This window comes from Bison bison, unplaced genomic scaffold, assembly GCF_000754665.1.
Source record: "Bison bison bison isolate TAMUID 2011002044 unplaced genomic scaffold, Bison_UMD1.0 scf7180017864492, whole genome shotgun sequence".
NCBI lineage: Eukaryota > Metazoa > Chordata > Mammalia > Artiodactyla > Bovidae > Bison > Bison bison.
Window position 1 is genome coordinate 5,992,049 of NW_011495051.1, and position 1,181 is coordinate 5,993,229.

General features: G+C 67.8%; 1 protein-coding gene across 1 annotated transcript in view; it reads left to right on the plus strand.

Annotated features, from left to right (window-relative positions):
- Window positions 1–2: 2 nt before the first annotated feature.
- KANK3 (KN motif and ankyrin repeat domains 3) overlaps window positions 3–1,181 on the plus strand; it is a gene marked incomplete at its 5' end in the record, with an annotated part of 5,988 nt that continues 4,809 nt past the window's right edge. Inside the window, 3 exons of the mRNA XM_010828477.1 lie at window positions 3–570; window positions 649–748; window positions 948–1,139. Coding sequence (XP_010826779.1) covers window positions 3–570; window positions 649–748; window positions 948–1,139 — 860 coding nt within the window. The remainder of the gene's footprint in view (window positions 571–648; window positions 749–947; window positions 1,140–1,181) is intronic.

The following is a 1,181-nucleotide window of genomic DNA, read 5'->3' on the forward strand; positions in this document are numbered from 1 at the left end:
GGCTAACCGAGCGCCTGGCCACCTCTGAGCGCGGCGTTCGCGCCAGGGCCAGCCCCGGGGCTGACGGCCCGGACGGGTCAGCTTCTAGCTACAGCGAGGGTGCGCCGCCGGGTCTCGACCGGGCGCCCCAGACACGGGAGGCAGGCACCCAGATCGTGCCGGAGACCCAAAAGGCGGGAGTCCAGGCGGTGCCGGAGACCCAGGAGGCCGGCGTGGGGGCAGCTCCTGAGACTCTCGAGGCGGAGGCGTGGGTGACGGAAGCTCTGCTGGGGCTGCCCGCGGCCGCCGAGCGCGAGCTGGAACTACTTCGCGCCAGCCTGGAGCATCAGCGCGGGGTGAGCGAGCTCCTGCGGGGCCGGCTGTGCGAGCTGGAGGAAGCCCGCGAGGCTGCTGAGGAGGCCAAGGCCGAGGCCGAGGCGTCCCGGCCCCAGCCGTGCGTGGCTACCACCCAGACCTCGTGGGATTATGTGGAGAAGACCACGCAGACCGATGCTCCAGAGGAGGCCCCAGCCCCGATGCCGGAGAACCCCCCCGGATCCACGGATGGGGACAGGGCCGTGGCACCCGCGGGTGAGTCCCCGTCTCTCGCTGAGCCCTGGCTTGTTGGCCGCTGAATTCGAACTCAGTGTCTCATCTGATCTCCGCCAGGCACCCTCAAATCCATCATGAAGAGGAAAGACGGTAAACCTGGTGGCCAAACCAGCCCCGGACCAAAGAGCCTGCAGTTTGTTGGGGTCCTCAATGGAGAGTGAGCACTTTTCCCCTCCCCATGGCAGCATCTGCTGGGACATAGACTGGAGTGTTGAATCCCAGCTCTGCTCGCAGCGTGGTCTAGGCAGGCCTCAGTGTCCACATCTGTAAAATGGGGACAGCCACTTTCCACCTCGCAGGACACCAGACTGAGCCCACGGGGGAGGCTCAGCATATACTTCCCACCCTGCCCCCAGGTACGAGAGCTCGTCCAGCGAGGGCGACAGCGAGGATGGTGCTGCCGAGCCCCCGAGGAGCAGTTCCTCGGGCTCAGGCGACGACAGCGGCGCGGCATCCGACTCCGAGACCCCTGGCGCTCCCAGCGGCAAGGAGGACCGGGACGCTGAGCCGGAGGCAGAGCAGGAACCTCAGCCGGGTGCGCAGGGGAGGTGAGCCGCGCGGGGGACACGGAATGGGGACGGCTGCTCTTT